Raw genomic sequence first — 18,278 nt, 5'->3', positions numbered from 1 at the left:
TCCCTTTTCTTATTGATAGGTGAGCAGCTCTGCCTCCTTCATGAACTGGAGGCACAGCTTCTCCTGCCATGGCAAAGCCATGCACTACATGGCCACAGGCAGCCTCACAGCTCCTTCCACAGCCTGCAACAGGGACACAGGCAATGGGAAATGTCTGGAAGGGAATGAGGGTTGAATCCTCCCTGAGGGAACACAAATACCTTTTTACACCCTCTGAGTAGACCTTTGGGCTGCTGAGGCACTTCACCTTGCACAGGGACCCCAGGAAGTTAAAGAGTCCTTCCCTTGGATGGGAACAGCTACATAGAGGCGGACGAGCTGATGTCCCGGTGGAGGACTTTGTGTGGACTCACAGCTAGGCTAAGGGGAAGAAGAGGTGTTTGGGAAAAAAAGGTGTCTTCTGAGAAAGAGACCACTGTCCTCATGGATTTGGGAAGCCAACTCTGAGTTTATCATATCCCTGATCCCAGGAATCCAGTTCACAAGAAATGCTTCAGCACTGAGGCAAAGTGGGTCCAGCATCAGGGAAGTTCCAGATCCGGGCATCCGCTGTAGGAAGCCTTTTCACTCCCTCACCCCACAACACCATGGTGGCCCACACAACTTTCAGCTGTTCCCAAAAGCACAGCTGCAATGAGAGTTTTAGCTAAGACAGACCCTGGACTGTCTCAGGGCAAATGCTGGATACAGGGGCCAGTCCCCGTGCACCTCCAATCCCAACTCTGCATCACTCGGAGGCCCCAGAAATGCACAAGACTTGGGCAAAGAAATTTCCTGGGCCTACTTCTGCCCCCCATGCAAAATGGCCTTTCTTGCTTCCAGCTGACCTGTTTCAGCTGCTTAGCCCAAGGGTTCCTGTAGTGCCCTGTGTAATGTTTCAGCTCTTCATCAGCTTCCATCACTCTGGTGACACAGCTCAGTCCTGTATGGTGGGAAAGGCTTACCTGGGTGTCAAGTGAGCCAATGGATCATTAACTTTCTGTACAATGTGAGTTTAGAAGGATATGGGAAAATATAGATTTTTTTTTTTCCCCTCCAGATCTTTCTAACACTGCCCAACTTGCCAAGAAAAATGTCTCTTACTTCTTTGATGGCTTCTGTCTCAGTCCAGAAACGACTGTGTAAGCAAAGGCATAGTTAAACATCAACCCCCTCCCAGGCACAACCCCCCACCATTTCTATCAGGGAAGTAAAATTACCTCCAGCACAATGTTCTGCGTCCACAGGTTCTTCACTGACCTGGAAAGTGCAAAGACCACAGCAAACCTATAAAATGTCGCATATCTGTAATGCCTTGCCATGCCCAAAACACTTTGACATGAACTAACCCATGCTCACAACCTTCATGTAACATGGTTGAGCATGTTGCTTTCCCCATTTATTTTTGTACATGGGGAAACTGAGGCAGGGAAGCAAAAGGATGTCTCAAATGACACCTCAAGTCCATAGCAGAGGAGTCAAGCCTTTCTGACTCACAGTTCATTCCTCCAGGTTGCACTGAAGATAAACAAGACCAAGTGTACCTTTCTTTCCAAAGTTTTTCTCATCTGGCTTTGATTCAGGTCCAAGATCCCCAAGTGGGAGTGGTGACCATACTCATGTGGGACACAGGTAGTACCACCAGTTTGCACCTCATTTATTCCTAAGCACCTTCTTTGGACTTAACTGGAGTTTCAGGAACATGCATTTTCATTGCAGCTGTGTTAGGCACTCAAGCTTGGACCAGAAAAAAAAAAAAATCACCTTGATCCCAGGACTTGACACCATCGTGATGCCAGACCTGAGAACATCTTAGATACTGACTCTCCAAGGGCATCTTGCCTTTGAAAATCTTCCTAATTCAGAGCTGTCCTCACCTGCATTAGCTTAAAGGAGACAAAGTTGATACAGCCCCATCACACAGCCTCTAGATATATTTACACATTTTTTACTGCATCACTGACCCATTGCCACTGATGTCTGGTATGGGTGACACTGATGAGCAGGGCTGTGCTGTGGCTCCTTGCTCTGCTCTGTGCAAAACAGAGGATCGTGAGTCAGGCTCAGGAGCCAGGATTGGCATACGTGATTCCAGCGCAGAAGGAAGACCAGGATGAGGACTGCCAACATGCCACGTCCAGACCTGACTGCAAAGTGCCAGCGTGTGGCATCGCTAGGCAGTCCTAGGGGGGCTTTAGGGCAGATGTTAGATAAGTAACTAGAGTGGCATTGCTCCTTAGCCCTGTGCCTCTCTCTTCCTATTGGGGAAATATTGTCTCTATTCTGGCCAATATGGCTGGAGAGGCATGCAGGTCTTGGAGAAGGCCCAGATCATTGCTAACATTGATGCTTTGTTTCAAGGCACACTTACGTAATCAAAGCATTTCATCCACCTCTATCACCACCACATTCCCTTCCAGCCTCTCCCTCTACCTCAAGAGGAAGGGACAGGTCCAGAAAGCACAAGGTTGTCACAGTGAGACTGGAAGCACCAGACAGCGCAAACAGTCCAAAAGTAGCCACAGTATTGCTTAAAATCAAGTTTCCCTCAAGTGTCCACCAGCAATTAAAAAAAACAACAAAAAAAATCCCTTCTGCTCTCATTGCTCAGCTGGAAGAAACCATGAGGAACAGAAGTGAATGAAGAAGGACTAGATACCATTTCTCACAGCACACGTGAAGTTTTTCTTCCCCTACTCACTGCCTGATTAAACTGTGGAGCCCACTGCCACAGGATGTTGTGGAGTCTAAGAGAATAAATTAGTTCAGGAAGGGACCCAGGAAGTTCATGAAGGAGAGTTTTCTTGGAGGCTATTAAACATGATAGGTTGACTTCAACTCTTAGCCAAAAAGTCTCTTAACCAGCTAATGGCACAGGCAGAAAGGGAATTCTATACTTACTGGTTAATACTCTTCCACAAATATTTGCTACTGTCCACTTGTGGCAAAATATTGGGATAAATGGCTCTTTGACCTCGTATCATGCAACAGATCTTACACCATTTCAGTATCGTTATTGGACTCCTTCGGTCCAACATTAACTCTCATTACTTTTGATAGTAACCTTTGACTCATATTTAACTCTAACAAACAAGCACTTTTTGAACTGACATGAGATTTTGCTGACTGTTTTAAAACAGCATTTATTGCCAGTTTAGGAAAACAATGATTCAGAGTCTGCAGATCATTACCTACAGCCTATAGCTTGCTTTGTGCATCAGGTAGACAGAGGCTGGAGTGATGGACAGGGAATGAAAAACCAACTTCATGGTGAAGGCAGACCCCAAGAAATCACACATTTCTCCTCATGCCATGGGTGAGTGTCTCCACCTCCTTCATGAACCGAAGGCACAGCTCCTCCTGCCATGGCAAAGCCACGCACTGGACAGCCACAGGCAGCCCCACGGCTCCTTCCACAGCCTGCAGCAGTGACAAAAAAGTCAGTGTGGTGTGAGTGAGAGCACCTGGGGAGCCACACGAGGGAATGCAGTCTCCTGACATTAAACAGAAGAGAGACCAAGGAAGACATACGAGAGGACAGACTTCTAGTTGTTGTAAACCAGCCTAGCTGCACCACAGTCATGGTACTAACACAGTGTATGCAACTTCACTGTTAAAGAAACTCCTCTCATCAGGAGATGGAGAGAGACCTTTGGAACAATGTGCCAGTGGTGCCAAATGCCATTCAGAGCCTTCTGCTATGACTTAAACTTTTTCCCTGCTGACCTCTTTCAGCYTCTTATCCCAAGGGTCCCCGTAGTGTCCTCTGTAATGCTTCAGTTCCTCTTCATCGGCTCTTGTGACCGTGCTGACTGGCACCACTCCAGCAGGGAAGTTTAAGACGTTGTATAAATTGGTATAGGAGGTAGCAGCTGGAAAAGATGACACAGAGCATACAACATGGCATGGTTTAGTGTGCTGGGCCAGCAGTGATTTTCAGATGACAATTTGGGCTGGAGGAATTGTGGACTTGAGGTGCTGAAGCTGAGGAAACCATGAAAAAAACACTAGTTTTAGTGGGACTTCTAGTAGGAAAGTTTCAGGGCCGCACATCTGCTGAAACCAGAGAGAACCCCATGCCTTTTGTTTTCAGTGAGGTGAAGGTTAGATCTGCTCTGGGAGAGATAGAAATCCTTGATCTAGTTCAGACAGAGCCTGACTCTATATTTCCCATGCCCCAGGGAAAATCCTGGCTATGTTTTCAAGATAACCCAATTTTCCAGCTCAGTAACACCATCCTGAGGACTTTGGATCTGAAAGGGCTGTTGCTAGAGAGATGAAGAATTCAGACTTTGCTAGAAGGTATTGAATTGCCTCTCTGCAAGTCACTGCAAATAGCAGAAAGGCTCTGTTGCCTGTGTCCTGGGAAATGTGAGAAGGCAGTGTTCAGAAGAGCCCGGCCCTTGTGCTAAGGTCTGCCACCCCTCTGATACAGAAGTAGCTCCTGGGAGCAGGATGGACAATCCAGGGGAAGGTCACACGGTAATGACCGGAACAGATATGCCACTAATTGCTACTCCACAATAACCCAAACACTTGCAGCTCAGGTGAAGCAGGGGCATGAGAAGACCCACCCAGAGGAGACCTCTCCTTTGTTTTCTCCACCCAGAGGAAAGGCCAGGCTCTGCACATTTTTCAGGGGAAGTCCAAGAGACCAAAATATCTTGCTCCAGCTCTGCCCACAAATACCACATGTGTGCATCCAGAGACATCTAACTAGAGATTACCAAATAGCTTCCCAGCGTAGCCGTGGTTAAAGGCTGGACCCAGCGCAGGACAAAGAATCACGTCCAGCCCTAGCTTCCTCCATTTAGCAATGAATTCTGTGCAGTAAACCTGCAGGGGAAGACAGAGGAGATGACAAACAGTGTCTGTTGGACAGCAGTGGTGAATCAATACCTACCGGATAGAAAAAAAGGAGGAAAAAAGAACTCTTGGATGCAACTGAAAAATCAGATCAAATCTGAGCTGTGTTTTCAAAGAGCCAATGGATTTTGTTCCTCCATCCTTATGTTTCCTGGAAGAATATTATGTCCTGTCCAAACCTAGACAGTGATGCTAGATGGGCATTTCAGGGTTGATTCTCTTAAGCATTAAACCAATCTTCTTTTATGCTTAGTTTTGTGCTTGAATTTGGTTGAATGAAGATCAACAGTCTTTCAAAGGACCATTTTCAGATGACTAAACAGTACATTTCCTAAAAAAAATTTTTTTTTTTTTTGGTAGGGAGATCTAGAAAACATGAATTCTAAATCTTATCAAAAAACCTTTCACTCTGCAACAGGATACAGTTAAGAAAAAGAAGCCACAAGTGACAGTTAGTTAAGTGCTGAAGTCTCCCCCCCATGAGCTAGAAGGCACAAGCTTGCACTGTAGATCCAAGAGAGATCTAGATTTGCACTCTGGTCTTCCACATCTTCGTGAACATCAAGCAATGAACGAATCCATCCTTTAAGAGCTGTTCCATTTTGTCTTAGTAAATAAATATCAGTGGACCAGAGTGTGGCCAACTCTGTAGCCTACGCTTGTTATAGAACACATTTGTCCCATGTTCTAACCTGGGCTCTATGCAACTGTCTCTTACCCCATGTTTTATATAAGAGTCTTCCACATCTCCCATGAAAGGCCTAACCAGTAGGGTATTCTGTCTGACACCAGATTTCATCCTCAGTTTGAGATCCTCCTTGCTGAAAGCTCAACAAGAGAGATTATGTTTCCAGGAAACACAATCAATGCAGCTTATCTTAATTTTTCTGATGGAAAAATCAAGTGGCCAGCCAAAAATCTGGGATCAGCTCTTGCTTGCAGTAGATAAAAAATGTGAATAAAGAAAAATAACTCCAAAATATCTCTGAGGCAAGCATTTCTGAGGGTTTCGGAGGGAGAAAAAAAAATCCATTTTCACCTAAAAGAAACCCCAAGACCTTTTCATTCCAAACACTCCCATCAGTCCAGTGACTAGGCTGGCTTATGAGCTTTTTCCCTGCCCTACAGCATGTTGGACCTGCTGCAAATGAGCGTACACTTCCACTGAGTGACTGACACTGACGGGGGTTGCATGGTGTAGCCAGAGGGGCATGTTCATCCTCAGGAAGGGTTACGAAGGTGTTCCAGGGGACACAGATCCTGCCTTGTGGGAGGACACTAAAACAGCTCAGCAGCTTTAGCCTTGCAAAATACCAGGTGAAAGGGAATACAATTGCTGTCTATAAATAGATTAAGGATGAGGAAGACAGTGGAAAATATCAGAGAGGAGAAGAGCTATTTAGGCTCAAGGACAAGAATAAAATGAGGATAAAATGGAAGTGAATAAACAGCACCAGAAATAAGGAGGTTTCTAACCACCAGAACAGGGAGGAAAGGAGCTGGCTAGTAAAAACAAATGCAAACAGACAACTCAACTAGTTTTAAAGAGGAACCTGATCAGTTTGTGAACAGCACTGGACTCAGTTGCCCAGGCCAATGCTTCCTCTCCTATGTTCCTCATCCCAAATGAATTCATACAAAATCCATCTAAACCAAGGAGTTCATGGCCACAATTTTTGACTCCTAGGGTCTCTGCTTGATAGTTCAGGCATGATCTTAGCAAGTGACAATAGCACCTAATGCCTGAAGTGAAGGATTTACTCCAAGAGATGGAATTAAAAAAAAAAAAAAAAGCCACATCTTTAGTGGCTTTTCTTATGCTATTTCTGCATAAAAAATGCAGGACAAAGGATAATCTCTCTTCCCCATCCTCCAGTCAATAGAGACCTCCACACAAGCATCTATTGCCTTGAGGTCTTATCACTTTTTGCAAAGTGTGACTCCCAAAGAAAAGCCCAGCTGTTTTATTTCCACAGGATCCATTTCCAATACCAAATTCAACAAAAAGCAGAAAGCAACTGTTCAGAAATTCAATGTAAGACTTGAGGAATCTCTCACTACAATTAGTAAGGGAAAAGAAAAAAAAAAAAAATCACATTACCGCCACTGCCCCATGCTGATTCCAGAGGTTTTTGGCAGACCTGAAAAGGTGATAGAATTAATCAGCATTGGGACTTTGGCAACAGGGAACTATCACTAAAATGTGTATACGGCTCATTATTCTGGAAAGCTCATGAATCTTCTGGGGAACAAGCTATAGTATCACACAGGTGATCACACGGATGACCACACTGTTCACATGTGCCTACAGGTACATCAAAAGAGCTTTCTCTAAAGACATACCATGATGTTTCCGTTTGCTCTTACATGTAGACAAAAATCATGGCAAAGTCTTCTAAATTTGCTCTCTCCTGGTTTTATTGGTCTCTGTTTCTCTCACAAGGGTGAGATGCTTGTGACAGGCGCTGCACAGGCAGGCATGCAGAGATGTCTGCATTAACATGGCACATGCTGCACAGGGTACCAGAATCTACATGGTCCCAGGGACAGTAGCCTATTTCAGTTTGTGCTGAGCTCCGTGGAGACATCCTAGCCCTGTTGTGATAAGGATCCCTGAGCTCTTAAAATAATCCCCAGCTACATAACCTTGGATAACACCACGCAGAGCCCAGGTGGTGTTGAGACAGCACATCTTCATGCAAGCTCAGCCCATACTGCACAGCCCCGTGACTGGGCTTTGCACAGTGGGCTGACATCTACCTGCAAGAACCTGTGTGGGCATATCCACGTACATCCCCCTTCTCTAGGGCTACTTCAGTGCTACTTACCCCACTCCACAGAGGGCATTGAGATCCCGAGCGATTCGTGGATACTTTCAGAGGGAAGAGAAAAACTTGGGATTAGTCAATAACAGTGCAGCTGAAATAGTGGGCTACAATAAGGACTGCAGTGTGGGCATGCTTCTTGCCCTAGTGGGAGTGGCTTTGAACGATAGGTATGGTTTCCAACACAGTGGTTTCATTCTGACATTGATTTACACATATTATCACAACCACCCATGCAAAGAAGGCTCTAGACCATGCTGTTAGCTCTGGGGAGCATCTCCCGGATGTGGGGATGCTCTTTAGATCCTTGTTAGTGATCTCCTTTCTCTGTGGAGCCCCTTGCTGGATGAGCTGGATGAGCTGTATGGTTTCATTAAAGTTCATTAAAGTGGATCATAGTTTAGCCACCCCATACAAAACTCCCACAAAAGGCTGTCAAGCCACTCARTGAGTTAAGCCTGGGTTTAGGGACATCTGTATTTCACTTTGAATCCTGTTGGGCACTTAACATAAAGCAGCAAAACACTCTCAGAGTAAAGCAGGTTTCTTCCCTGCTTGTGAAAAATCTCCCATCTTGCAGATTTACTATGATGCAGCGAGGTGTCCACACACTTACTATGGGTTTCAAGATGATAGCCAAGATCCTTTTCACCAGAACAGGAAGCCTGTAAGTATTGAACTGGGATTTCAGGTTGGGATCCACGATATCTCCTTTGCTGGAAGATGATAGAGTGAAGGGGAAGTCAGGACAAGTCCATCTGTTTTAAACCTACTATAATAGCAGTGCTGCTTCTGAAGCAGTTTGCCTTAGGGTGAAGTTGCTAGAAGACAAAGTCTGCCTGCTTCAGTCTAAAGCACTGAATAAGAAATCCTCACATGGAGTTTAGATGCTCAGGCAGAATTGCTCACTGTAAAAGCTATAAAGAAATGAATACTTCAACTCCTGTATCATCAGCACTGTAAAGGCTCTGAAGTGCTTTGCAGAGGTGGGCCCATACACAGAGTAACATGGACAACCTTGGACATGTTTCACCTTGAAGTTCTGCTGCAATCACTTAAAAGAGCTCAAGAACCACGTCATTTTGCAACTTCCTTCAACATCTGTGATCAGGAGGGTTGCTGCAGCTGGTGAAGGCCAAGGGGACACTTGAGGGGATGGTACTTGACTTGATTAAAAGCTCTATCCCAGAACAGGCCTTTCCATTCGAGTCAAGCCCAGAGCTTGGTTCAGGTTAGGCCCCCAAGCAGCTTCCAGAAAATGAGCCAGGAGGACATTCTCCAAATGGTCCTTTCACCCTTTACCCCCCACATACAACACCTGGACAGATGTGCTACTTTCCCCCGGCCATTAACATCCTCCCAGTTTGTAGCTTGGGGGCTCATTTGCAATGCTTGGATGTTGCAAAGTCACTGAAATGCAGATGGGTTAAGGTCAGCCCATGGTACATATCCCAGAAATGAAACAGACTGATTAACTCTGCATCCACTAGCAACCATGAAGGGAGAGGTACAGGACTGCTAGGGCCGGTCCTTCTACGTGGCTTTCAGAATGTTTCTCAAGCTCTTATAGACAGTGGAGTTGCAGTGCTTCAGAGGTAACYCTCTGGGTATAGACCAGGCTATTGGAAATCAGCCAGTCTGCAGTAGCTCTTTGTGTGTAGGTCCTTAGCCCATGGTAAATGTAAGCTAGCTTGAACATTTGCTTAGCCTCCAGAGGAGGTTAAAATAATGCACGATGTCTCCCATGTGCTATGGACTAACCATGCATATAAAATCAGTTGCCACAGCACTGCTTACACACAGTATCTTATCACCCCACGGTTTCTTATCTGTGTGTGTGAACTAGTYTTGTGAACTAATTGCTGTCGATACTAAATTCATCCTTCCAGAAATTGCTCCTCTGCTGCCCATTCTTCAGTATGCATCCATTGGAATAAAAACATTCTGGATGCATACAGTCCCCTGGCCATATGGTGCCAAGTCCCAGGGCCCACGCTCAAAGCAAATGGGATTTACTCACATGCAATCCACCAGGTGAGCAGTGCCATCTGAGAAAAGACCTCTAGTGAACAGCTCATCTACCACGTAGTCAATCTTGGGCGGTGCAAAAGGAACAAGCTGCAGGAAAACCATCCACRTTCAAGAGACGAATGATTTGTAGACTCTTCTGTAAATCTCGCTGTCTCACTAGTGAGGTGAGTGGGAAATGATGAGAAGTTCAGGCCCCTCTACCTGCAGTAGGGCAGCTGTAGAGTGGGGCCAGCCGTTCTCCACCCCTACACAGGAGGTTGCAACCTACCACTGCTGGGGGCTCATTAAACACCTTCTCAAGCTTAAGGGATGTGATAAGACTCCTCTAAGCTCACACAATTGTCTTCTGCCTCAAATTCCCATGGAGCWCACACATTTATTGAGCAACATGCCAGATTAGCCAGCTGCCCTGACTGTGGACACTGACCAGGTGCTTCTGGTATGTAGGATCACACAGCAGGACAGAGGCGGGGTGTCTCACAGCAGGAATTGTGCTGCCCTGCAAAACCTCATTTTCAAAGGGGCCTGATTAGGCAACATCTGCCCATGGCCCTTCCCCATGCCCCAAGGCGTTAACACATACTTGTGAGTGATCTGTCTCCGCTTCTTAGAGAAGGATCTTGAGAGACCTCAAAACACCCAGTATTTTTGATTAATACCTATCACTGGAACAGTCCCCATATAGAAATTGCCTTCAATGGAATTACAGAGTAAGTTAGGTTAGAAGGGACCCTTGGGGGGTCAACTGCTCCAATCCCCTTCCCACTTGCCCACCAAAAAAAGTGTAAACTGGGTTCAGGGGCTGAGGGATCACAGAAACTGCTGAGAATTTGATATTTATGGGGACACCAGACATCACAGGAAAAAACAATGTCCCACAATGGGCTTTAGAAAAGGGGTGACTTGGAGATATCTGAAGGTCACTCTCCTGTTTGCTAGACTAGGAACACAGGCATTGCTTCGGTTTGGGAACAAAGACTATTGCATTTGCCTTCCCTTGTGTGATCCTCACAGCAGATGGGTAAAGGAAGGCTGGTCCCTGTTTTACAGGCAGCAGAAGTGGATATGGGAAGTGACTTGTCCAAACTTCATAGGGAGAAAGAGGATAGAAAACTCACTGTGTGTCCTGCCTCCTGTAGGAGCTTTCTGGTCTGTTGGACGGCCCGTCTCATGCTGGGTGAGGGCTGGAAGTAGCCATCTCCTTCGTAATACCCAATCCGAAGTGGCTTTGAACTGGAGTAAACCTGTGAGGAGAGGAGCTGTCACTTGGATGCATGAGATGTACCACATAGGACCATTCTCAGGGCTCAGGGAGGCAGCAACCGAGAACTCTCGGTAGGAGGAAAAACAGGTGCAATAGGGCTGTGGAAAGCAGCAGCAGTGGTCCTTGATATGTTTTTTCTGACACTACTTCTTGCCATGTGAATGTGTGCCAACTTTGAGATGGTGGGTGTGATAGCATCTGTGTAGACGATATGCCTGGCTGTGGAGAGAGTTCAGGGGCCTATTTCTGTAGTTGTAAGCAACTGGTCTGTATTGTCTGAGTATCGGGGACAACTGGAAGATCAGAGTCTTAGGACCTGAGACAAAAATCAGCAGTCAGACGACAGTAGCAGAGAGCTAATGGCAAAGGCCAGCACTTTCTTAGGTCAGTGACTGTTAAACCAAGCTCTCATTAAAAATGTGAGCAGTGAGCTTCTCTGCTCAGGAGAAATCAGCCAGGATGGAGCCAACAAGCTTGTTTTGAGCGTTGCCTAGAAAGGGAAGGTAAGGGGTCAGTATCTGGAAGGTCTCATCAGGGCAAGTTGACAGGGACCTGCCAACCCTGCTATGAGACTGCTTTTTGCAGTTGCTTATGCAGGAGGCCCTCTGTTCAGAAGGAAGTTTGTTTCTCTGAGTCCTTCACTATCTTGAGACATGAAACTAGATGGGAGTCTCCTAAGATCCCACTTTGTTGATTGGGAAATGGAGGCATGGGATCACCTCTGAGCCAGCCTTACTTCCTCGTTGAAGGGGATGGGGGGCACAGTGGGGTCCAGCCGGAACATCTCTTTGCAGAGCAGCGCCTTCATGCACAGGGCCAGGCTTTCCACGTCCCTCGCCATCGGCCCCAGCATCCCGGTCACTGCAAGCACAGAGATCCCATCACTGCAGGTAGATGGGCCCCTAGGGGGGACCCAGCAGAGCAGAGTTTCAATCAAGCTAGGAACAGGGGATGGTGTAATGTCTGTGAGGGAAGTGAACAAGGAGACACAGAGAATTGGTCTATTTGCTCCAGACCCACATAACAGAGCAGAGGCAGGGTACCACCTCCTGAGGCTGACCTTCTGGGCTAGGCTTCTGCTGGCACAACTCAAGCAGAGACTGGCTCAAGAGGAGCAAGGACTGTAGCCCACCTGCCAACAGCAATATCACCTGGCAGCAGCTAAATCCAGGAGTCTCCTGAAGATTCTTCAGTGAAATAGCCCAGGCCTTTGGGCACGTACCTCACATTTCTCATTACTACTCATTGCATTGCTTAAAGGGATTTTGTTTCAATTCTGTTCTAATTCAATTAATATCTACCACAGTCAAGAACAGAATAAATGGTGCGAAGAGGTAATACCACAAGGCAGAATCCGGTCTATTAGACCATCTCTGTCTTAAACTGGTCATGAGACACATAACTGAACAGTACTTTTGCTGGCATCTCAGCAGTGGAAGGAGATGTAAGAAGTGAAGGTCTGACAGTAGTAATATATCATCTGGACTTACCTGATTTCATTCCTATAATAGGAGAAACCACACCCAGCTTGCTAGGAACAAAATGGGAGAAGTATATTAGTAGCAGCTCTTGTTGTACAGCAAGTTGCCATGCTGGGTTGCAGACCTTCCATTTGCCCCTGGGCAACATCTAGGAGAATGAAACATCCTGCACCGACTTGACACTTTTTAGGCTAGAAAGACTTTCATGGATTGAAAGCTGCTAGGAGCTGGAGAAAGATTTTATCATCTCCTTTCCTTGGTGGGTGTAATTCCTCATCCTGGAATAAATCAGCCTTGATAAACAGAGAACTCCTACAAGCAAAGCAAGGGCCGGGAACCATCTGAGGAGGAGATGACCCTATAGTAGTTGCTTTCAGCTTCATGGTCAGGGCTATTATGGACTGAATAACTCTTTGCTGTCTTAGCAGTTAGAGGTAGTCATGGGTCGTTAATAGAGTCCTAAGCCCTAGATATGACAAGGAAGCAGGCAGGCTAGGGTAGTAACATAATCCCAGATGAAACCATGGATATCTGTTCTATAGTTTGATGAACTGTGGGGGACATTTTGCAGCCTCCACAGTGGGTGAAGGAGCAGACAGATGACAGGATGTACCTGATCCTGTCGCCTGTGGGTTTGAGTCCACACAAACCACAGAAGCTGGATGGTAGGCGGATGCTCCCAGCTACATCTGAGCCAATTCCCAGGATGGAGCCTCCCCCTGCGATCAGAGCTCCCTCCCCTCCAGAAGAGCCTCCGGGGCTCTTCTTGTGGTTGAGAGGGTTCAGTGTCTGGCCGAAGATGAGGTTGCTGCAGTCATAGCTGGGGAGAGGAAGATCAACAGATGAGTGAAGTATTTCTGTCTCTGCAAACTGTAAATACAGGGCACTGAGCGTTCACGCAGGGATGAGTGTGGAATTAATCCTGGAGGGTAGGATCAGTATGAAATAGATTTGTTGGGACAGCTAGATTTAGGAAGAAAGGGGCATCAGATACAGGAGAAATAATTTCTTGTCTCTCTAGCATTCTGTAGAAAAGACAACRAGAAAAGACTCAAGCTGAAATGAGAAAGAAATTAACTTAATGTGCATGATTTGTTTGGACAAGGGTGGGAGTTCGTGCATGCAGGTCCACTCTCTCAGATCACAGGAGTCACATGGCATAGCATTTTCATGAAGGGGAACAAGCAATTACTTTATCATTGTCTGCGGGATGTTGGTTTTCACAAAGGGGATTGCCCCCTGGCTCTTTAGAACCTGGACGATCACACTGTCTTCTTCCTTCACTTGGCCCAGAAACTTCACCATCCCGCCAGAAGAGACGTGGCCCTTGGGGATCGGAAACAAAGCTCTTCAGGCACCAGGGAAGGTGCTGTTTGGAGCCATGGCAATAAGACACATAAGCCCTGACGCCTCCTGTGACAAAGCTGCCACCCAACTTTTCTAATGACCAGAACAGAACCCAACAGAACCGCTGGGGAAACCAGATCAGAGCAAGTTAGACATTTCCCAAGACAAAATTTTCTTCAGAAGAAAGGTGAATTTGCTGAGCCCACAGATACTTGGTCCAGAACATCCTTGTCTGAGGAAACTCTTGGCCAGTCCCAATGGGGTGAAAAGGAACAAGCCCAGATCCCTTTGGGACCCTTGTAAGGGGTGGAGAGGATTGGATGTCCTGGTCTGTTCCCAGCCCCAGGCCAAGGACAGAGAAGGGGCAGGGGAATCAAGGATGTACCTTGCAGTTAATGTGGTCCTTGATGCTGATGGGAATGCCATAGAGTAGCCCCTTCTCCTTCTGCTTCTTCAGTTTCTGGAGCTGATCCTCACAGCCATGAATGAAATCTATCACACAGTTCACTTCCTGGGTCACCTCCAAAGCCTCTCCAGAGACACAGGGTGAAGAGCAGTGAGACAGGTGGATGGAGGGAAGGCAACAGCATTTCAATGGAGATTTCAAGCTGAAAATTCTGTCTCCTCAAACCTCCAGCATTCACTACTCAGACTTTGCCTATTGACTTCAGCTGTTACCTGCTGGGATAATTTTCTGCCCTGGATCTCTGTCTGATTGATTTGCCCGTAAACCACCCTTCAGCTATTAAGGTATTGACAAATTGTGATCCCCAGTGTTGTTTAGTTCTACCAGCAAACTGTCTCTTTTTTTCAGTTTGGAAGCCCGCCCTCACACTGCTTGTGCAGAAGAACCCTGCAGCATCCAGATACGCTGGAGGTATCGCTCACTTTGCCCATGTAGGAGTAGAGGACACTCTCCGGGGACAGGGACCCCTCCTTCAGCTTCTCCACCAGCTCCACCATCGGCAGTGAGAGGATGTGTGCAGTCTGGGCACCTGGGTTCTGCAAAGGGTAGAAAATTGGATACACAGGGGAGACAGTGACAGTTTTCATCAGGGAAGAGTCTGGCTCACCTAAATACCATTGAGGTGTATTCATTCACATCACAGGGTGGTTTATTCCTACTTCTCTTTAGCAGCATCGTTGAAGAATATTGAAGAATGTCAGAGAATTATAATAGAGTTATTTTTCCATCACTGAAACACTATTTTTTTCAAGGTATTAAAAATGATCCCAAGAACAAACATGACATAACAATTTCAGGCAGAAAATTACCATATACAGAACACACCAACAAAATTCATTAGGAAATTATTCCACTTTGATATTGCAAAAGGAAACAGCTTCAAAATCTCCCACGAAACCACTTTCTTGTTTTTTGATCAGTTCTAACATCTACCCAGTGATGAGCTTGAATGCAACATTTTAAGGGATGTTGACTATAGAAATGCAGACCTGCCACAGAGCAGTGTGCTGGAGCAGGGAATTTGCTGACAGGGAATTGCAGAGTCTTGGTTGCTAAAACAGAACCAAAATAGGCAGAAAAACACCTCTTGACTGGAGAGCTKCATGAAAGTCTAAGAGGTTTGAGTGGCCCGTTTGTGTTTACTTTCTTGCAGGCCTTTGGCCCCTTGTAATTAATAGACAATGTGTTGAAAGATAGTTGAACCAGCTGAAGGTTTTCAAAATTTATCATTAACTTGGGAGAAAAAAATGTCTGGGCTGTTTACAACACCCCCTATCCCCCCCCCCCCCCAAAAAAAAAAAAAAGAACAGCAACAAGTGCTTATTTTGAGTTTAAGACAAGTCCTGAATCCAAGGACACAACCTCCTAAAAAACAGGCGATTCTTTACCTGGGGGTGGGCAGGACGAAACAGCTTTTGGTCACTGATGTGCAGACGTTGGATGGATGTAAAGCCCCCCCTGCACTTTGAGGAAGAGGGGACAGACAGCTCCCTACAGAGGGGCAGAGGTGAGGGGACGGGAACAGAAAATGTTGGCAGTAGGGAAAGATGAAGATGCAAGGGTGCAGGGAGGTCTGGGAATACTTTCTGGGGTTGGTGGCCCAATTCAGGGAGTCCCGAACTCTGGTCATCCTCAGAACTCCCACAACAGGTCTGTATTAAGCAATACCTCCTTTACGCTGCCTTTCCAGGGCTTCTGACAAAGGAGAGTAGTGACCCTCAAAAAGAGTGGTGCTGACCCAAGGCACATGCACGTCACATGTCCCCACTGTCCCCCTAACCACCACTCAAAGGGTGACTGATCAGGACTTCTGCCTTCGTTGGGGTACCCAAAATACAATTCCTTCCTCCCAACACTTTTGCCCAAATTACCTCTTTTTTAAACCTGCAAACTGCCTTCTCCATTCGCTCCAGGGCTAGATCACGCATCCTCCTTGCCTCTTCCATCTTCTGCTGGATCTGCCTTTGGCCCAGCCATTTCAGCAATATAATGGCTGCAGCTGAACCACAGAGCAGGGCCGAGAGGGTGCGAGGATCTGTCCACAAAGGATCTAGGTCCTGCCACAGTCGCTCTTGGGTCATGATTTCTCTCCCAGTCCTTCCCGTTCTGGTCCAGCTACAGATACCTGGTGCTCCTACCTTCTCCTTAGAGAGATGGTGAATGCACAGACTATTCAGTTCTCTCCTGTGCAAGATCAACTCTGAAGCAGAGTTGTGTTAACAAAGTCCAGGAATGGACTTTTTAGACCATGGACTTTGAAAGGGTCTGCCTGCCCGAGGAGCGTTGCAGGCTGGGCTGCAAGCAGTGTGCTCAGATCACACCAGGTTTGGAGGGGGTGTGCCCAAGGCTGGGTCTCCCCAAGCTACTGACTGCTACCTCACCTGGCTACCTACACAGAGGGGACAGAGCTGATTAACAGAGCTGGATGGCTGCAAAACCCAGCTCTGGGCTGTTCCCACCCCACCCACATCTCTAGCAATAATTAATTAGCAGCTAAGACCATTAACTAGAGGTGCTCAGCTGTCATCTCTCTCTCTCTCCCTGACAACGGCATGTGCAGCCCTCAGCCTGGAGATGACATAGCTCTGTTTGCCCCGGGGGGGGGGCCAAGTATAGGGAATGAAATTGCACCATCTAAGAGGAGGAAACTCAGGAGCCAGGAGAACAAAAAGCATGGAGCAGGGTTTGGGAGCAAGCAGGACATGCTGACTCTGGAAAGGCCTGGAAGGAGCCATCTGAAGACACCTTCAAGGACTATGACTGCTGTGTCATTTTCATGCCAAGCCCCTTTTTGAAATGCCTTCTTGGTGACCCAGATCAGGTGATGAACGGCCTTGGGAAATCCCTCTGATGGATCCTATCTGCTCTCCAGTTTCCAAGCCCTCTTCCAACCAGCAAAAGACAAAGGAGCTGGACCCGACCGCCTTGCCAACTGCAGAAGCTGACTCTTGCCATGGTGTTTCCCCCATCATGGGACTGCCCCAGAGGAGTACACAACTCAGCACAGAAAGGATGGGCTGAAGATCAAGCTTCTCTCAAACTTTGAGGATCTGTAAAGCCATGGGAAGGAGTGGGGGATGTCTCTGGAAGCTCACTGCCCAGATGCAATGAATGGCCCAGATACCTTGTAYACCTGCAATGATGCAGATCTGTCAGCAGATACTGGCTCTGCTCCTGGAAGAGGAGTAGCAGAGCTTGTAAGCAGACATTGACCAGGGTAATCATTGCTCTCTGAAGGACATGTCTTGTTTGGGAGTTGAAAGCCAGTGCTCCTGCTGCTATCATGTTACCTTACCTGTTATGGACATGTCCTTATTCCTGTGCCAGCAGAGAGGGAGCTCAGGGAAGAAGCAAGACCTGGCAGAGAAATTCATTGCCAACTAGGAAAGGTGAGGAGRATCCTCCCCATTTGGTTAGGATGGAAAGAGAAAACAGCCAAACATCTCAACATGGGTGTCCCTACCTCTCCCCGCTGGCTGTGGGGGGGCTGAGAGCCGGTGGCCCTGGTGTAGATGATCCTAAATTGCCCCAGGATGGCCTTCAGCTTTGGTGCCACCATATGCACTAACCTCTCTCCGGTCATGCTGAACTGGGGCCCATTTTTGCCGCCTGATGTCCCAGCAGCTGCATGGCAGCCTTTGCCCTTTCTGGTGCGTTGCTCCTTGGCAGCTGTTGTGGCTTGTTGGAGGCCTTCGCCTGAGGTCCCCAAACAGAGCATTTCCTGGCTTAGATCCACAGGCCATCTCCATCACTTGGACTCTTGCACCCTGCCACCTYCATGCGAAGCAGAGACTGGTTAAACCAGCAGGGCAACGCAGCGCTTGGCTGCTCAAGAATGTGTTGCTTGGGCCAGTGTCCCACCAGCTCAGGACAGCGTATGGCGCTGCCTGTCCTGGGACAATCTCCTACATGCTTTAACTTTAGAAYGCAAACAGAGAAAGGGTACAACCCCCTCTAGCAATTTTTGGGTAGGCAGTGATGCCCTGCAATTGTACTGGGGGAAAGACCTCTCTGTCAAA

General features: G+C 47.1%; 1 protein-coding gene across 1 annotated transcript; it reads right to left on the bottom strand.

Moving 5' to 3' along the window:
* Positions 1-3,109: 3,109 nt before the first annotated feature.
* LOC112976033 (vitamin D3 hydroxylase-associated protein) lies at positions 3,110-16,465 on the bottom strand. The gene is made up of 15 exons (XM_026086859.1): positions 16,131-16,465; positions 14,682-14,795; positions 14,179-14,322; positions 13,639-13,772; positions 13,060-13,266; positions 12,456-12,496; positions 11,702-11,826; positions 10,820-10,945; positions 9,691-9,788; positions 8,287-8,386; positions 7,674-7,717; positions 6,947-6,986; positions 4,707-4,815; positions 3,706-3,851; positions 3,110-3,399 (listed from the first exon to the last, which is right to left on the bottom strand). Exons 1-15 carry the CDS (start codon positions 16,338-16,340, stop codon positions 3,271-3,273), a joined length of 1,767 nt encoding a protein of 588 aa, XP_025942644.1. The 5' UTR covers positions 16,341-16,465; the 3' UTR covers positions 3,110-3,270.
* Between the last annotated feature and the right edge of the window lie 1,813 nt (positions 16,466-18,278).

This window comes from Apteryx rowi, unplaced genomic scaffold, assembly GCF_003343035.1.
Source record: "Apteryx rowi isolate R43461 unplaced genomic scaffold, aptRow1 scaffold_7, whole genome shotgun sequence".
Taxonomy (NCBI): domain Eukaryota; kingdom Metazoa; phylum Chordata; class Aves; order Apterygiformes; family Apterygidae; genus Apteryx; species Apteryx rowi.
Note: the sequence above shows the minus strand (reverse complement) of the source record. Positions and strands in the feature narration are given on the sequence as shown.